At 41.1% G+C, this 3,943-nt stretch overlaps 1 protein-coding gene across 1 annotated transcript; it reads left to right on the forward strand.

Moving 5' to 3' along the window:
* Positions 1 to 1,617: 1,617 nt before the first annotated feature.
* Positions 1,618 to 2,815, forward strand: LOC120256233 (protein SLOW GREEN 1, chloroplastic-like). Its single transcript, XM_039263961.1, has 3 exons — positions 1,618 to 1,674; positions 2,352 to 2,627; positions 2,672 to 2,815. Exons 1-3 carry the CDS (start codon positions 1,618 to 1,620, stop codon positions 2,813 to 2,815), a joined length of 477 nt encoding a protein of 158 aa, XP_039119895.1.
* The last annotated feature ends 1,128 nt before the right edge of the window (positions 2,816 to 3,943 follow it).

The following is a 3,943-nucleotide window of genomic DNA, read 5'->3' on the forward strand; positions in this document are numbered from 1 at the left end:
GGAGGAGAGAGCCTTTGGAAACCAAAAACAAAAGTAAAACAAAACTGTCAAGAAGGGGCAGAGTATTCAAGTGCAATTATTGCCATGTTGAAGGCCACAACAAGATCACCTGCACAAAAAAGTCTAACATAGATGTAAGTTTCTATTTTTTCCCTCCATGTTAATTAACTGGCCATTAGCTATAATTTTTTCTTGATGCATGACATAGCTAACAACAATAGCACCTGCCCAAAAAGGACTAAAAGGACTAATGCATCTGTAAGTATTTTTTCCTTTTTGTCTGTTAGTTGCCCACAATTTATGTATATTTTTTCCTTGATGCAGGCACAACTAACAACATATCAGAATCATCTACCCAAAATAAGAATGCAGATGTTACAATCAAAGGGAGAAAGAAGTCTTCGGCAGCAATGCCTCCAATACAGGTTTTAAGGGTAAGAATATTAATCTCCTTTGGAAAGTTGATGAGTTATGCAATTTTAAAAATTGTGACATTTGTATTTTATATGTCCAGGGTGCTCATAATGGGGGAATTATTGTTGGCAGAGAACCTTCCAATTCCTCTTCATTCATGACTACTGCTGAATTGATTGTAATGTTTTTCCTTTTAAAGCATCTCAACTTCTGCCTTTTTTAATGGCTATCAATATAGGGTTGGTGTCTATGATGGTCTGGGAAGAAGAAATTTAAGGGCTTCTGCAGGGAGAAAGAAACATGAGGAAGGAAACAAACAGTCAAATACTTCAGTGGACCTTATAGAAATACCAACTCAGGAGAGCAGGACAACTACTACATCAATACAAAATCCTGGAGCTTCAACCATGGAGTAGTAAAAAAAATAGAGTTTTATTACTAGATTTTGTTGTCTCTGAATGTACTTTGGATTTGTTAATGTAATTTACAGTAATGGGTTATAGTAATGTGTTTTTGTTAAAATTTTGTTATGTATGTGGTTGGCATACACATTGGTTAATTGCAACAAGTGTACTTATATCAATGATGGAATTGATATAAATTTATATAAATGGAATTGGGACTGGAGTTTGTGAATGTCCTAGACATTTGTGAGTTTTGTTCATCTATAAGGATTGGCTGCAGAAATTTTCTTGCATAATTGTTATTTACTTACAAATTAATTACTGCAGAATTCTTTAAAACTTGCAAAATTGATGTCCTACAGATTTGTATTGCATAATTGTATATGTTAATGTATTGTTGTTCTACCGATTGGTCTTGCAAGATTGTTAATTTCTTACAAATTAATCCCTGCAGACTCCTTTAAAACATGCAAAATTCAAGCAGAATTTTTTACATTGGCTTGCTGAATTACCACAAAAAAAAAATGTTGTTGATGTGGCCTACAGTAGTAGAGGAGGTGTTCATCATTACGGAAATAATTGTTTTTTGAATACATGGGATAATAAAACTATTAGGGCTGTGGTGCCGGTTTATGGAGGTGGAGGTGGAGGCGTTTCTTGTCTGCATTGATGGTGGCGATTAAGCTTGTGGGGGTGAGGTGAACGAAAGGGAAGTATAGGAGATGATGTTGAGCAAGGGGGCCACTAGTGGGATTGCAGGATGGCATAGGATGATGATGCGGTTGCAGTTCGGAGAAGGATGACTTGCAGTGTGGCTTGGGATGTCGATGTCGTTGAGGTCAGGAGGAAGCTGACGGTGAGCAAGGGTTTTTTTGGCCACTGGTGGGGGTAAAGCAGAGGTTTTATCGGGTCTAGGATAATCGGATCCGGATCCTCTTGATTAGGAAGACATTTTGTCTGAAAAAATTAATTAATTAATGTGTTATCCTTTAAGAATGCCATGTCAGCCCCATTGGACCGCAAAAGTAATGGTGGTTGTGGCTAGGACTTGATTTTACTAATTTGAATAATAGAGGGACTTCCTGACACCAAATTAAAATAAAGGGACTTAAAAGACAAAACAAGTAAAATATAGGGACCAAATAGGGGATTTTACCTAGATAAATATTATAAAGTCCTCACTTTTCACCCCCTTTCTCGTCGCGCCACGATTTCCATCCCCCGCCTCTCCATCTTCTCGAAACCATTTCCCCTCTTCGGGCCACTCTCAAGCCTCACCCTTGATCCTATCTGAACCCTTGTCTGCTCCGACGCCGCCACCGCCGCCGTTGCGCTCACCGCCTTCCTCGGCTACCCTCTCAAGCCATCCCTCACCGCCATCCCCATCTTTCATCTCGAGACTCTCCCCGAATACCTCACCGATGTTGGGAAAGTCCGCACCCTCAAAGACCACCTCTCCTTGCTTCGCCTCGCCTCGCCTCTGATTCAGACGACATCAAGGCGCTCTGATCCCTCCTTGAGCTCAAAGTCAAGGCTAATCTCCTCCCCGATGCTATTGCCATCATCGACTGCCTCATTGCTCTGGAACCCAACGATAAGGACCTCCCCCTCCTCAAGGCCCACCTACATAGCCACGTTGGCAACCCTGATGCCGCTAAGCAGTTGTTCGAGGATCTCATCTCCAAGAACACCTTCCTTGTGAAAGCCTATCACGGCCTTGTCATGGTGGCTTATGAGTACCAAAGCGGCACAAAGCTTGAGGTTGTCCACAAAAGAGTTGAGCGTGAGATCGAGATGTTCAAGAGGAAGGTAGGAAGGACGATTTAAGGGATTTCAGGTTGTTGGTGGCTCAGATTAGGGTTGTCAAAGGGAAGTATAACGATGCACTCAAGGTGTATGAGAGAATGGTCACAGAAGAGCCGAGGGATTTCAGGCCGTACTTTTTCCAGGGGATCATATATTCGATGCTGAAGAAGAACGATGAAGCTGAGAAGTAGTTCAGCAAGTACCAGAAACTAGGGCCGAGAGAACATCCTTATGCTTAGTACTTTGATGATAATATGGTCGCCATGAAAGTTTTCATGCAGATGGAGGAGAACAAAACAAGAGGATCTTTGAAGAGATGAATGATAATTTGAGGAAGACAGAAGCTTTTTGGGGCAATGTCTTTGTCCTCTGAAACTATTGGATTTAATGTTTTTTTTTTCTTAGTTTAGCTGTTTATTTATACAGTTCATGGTTCCTTTCTTTGAAATTATCTCTTTTATTTTTAGAGTAATGTTAGCACCAAATTTAATTAATGGTGATCGTGGATGGGAGTCATTCACGGAAGCACACTCGATAACCGATGGGGATTTCATTATCTTCATCTTTGATGGTGATCGTGGCTTCGATGTCATGGTTTATGGGAAGACTGGGTACAAAAAAGGAGCTTCGTGCTCCGGTGAAGTCTGAGGAGGTCGTGGGTTACTCGATTCCTGATCCGCAAGAAGGTTTGTAATTTGGCTTTTCTATTTTTTACTTTTTTTGTGGGAGATTTAGGGTTTCCTTAGGCTTTGCTTGGATGGGGGTTTTTGGAGGTAGGGTAAAGGAAGGGTTTTTAAAAACCCATGCTTGGGGAGGGGGTTTTTAAGGGAAGGTAAGGGTTGGGGAGGGTTGTGAAGGTTTTAAAACCCCCATTTTACTCAAGTTTCTCAACCCTCCAAATTGGAGGGTTGGGGAGGTTTTGGAGTTGGTATTTTTTTGGTTTGAGACAAAAATACCCTTGTAAGTTTCAAATAATTCCAAACACAACTCTAATATATTTTTCAGTGAATGAGGGAAAGTTGGTATCTTGTTCTAAATTTGTTCTTCTCCTTCCACTAGGGTTCCAAAGAACACCCTCGCCACCGTCGCTGCCGCCGCCGCCTCGGAGCCACCGGAGTTGCTAAACCTCCTCGGAGACATTACCGTCGCCGCTCAAGGTATTTATGTACACTTCATCTCTCTTTGCTTGCCATCTGTGTCTCTGATCAATTTATGATTTTATTTATTCCTATCTTGTGCTTCATCACAATCAAGGTTACATCATATTCACTAAATATTGTGAGACACGATAATTGGAGCCTCGAACTCAATTCTTGTTT

Source organism: Dioscorea cayenensis, unplaced genomic scaffold (assembly GCF_009730915.1).
Source record: "Dioscorea cayenensis subsp. rotundata cultivar TDr96_F1 unplaced genomic scaffold, TDr96_F1_v2_PseudoChromosome.rev07_lg8_w22 25.fasta BLBR01001344.1, whole genome shotgun sequence".
Taxonomy (NCBI): domain Eukaryota; kingdom Viridiplantae; phylum Streptophyta; class Magnoliopsida; order Dioscoreales; family Dioscoreaceae; genus Dioscorea; species Dioscorea cayenensis.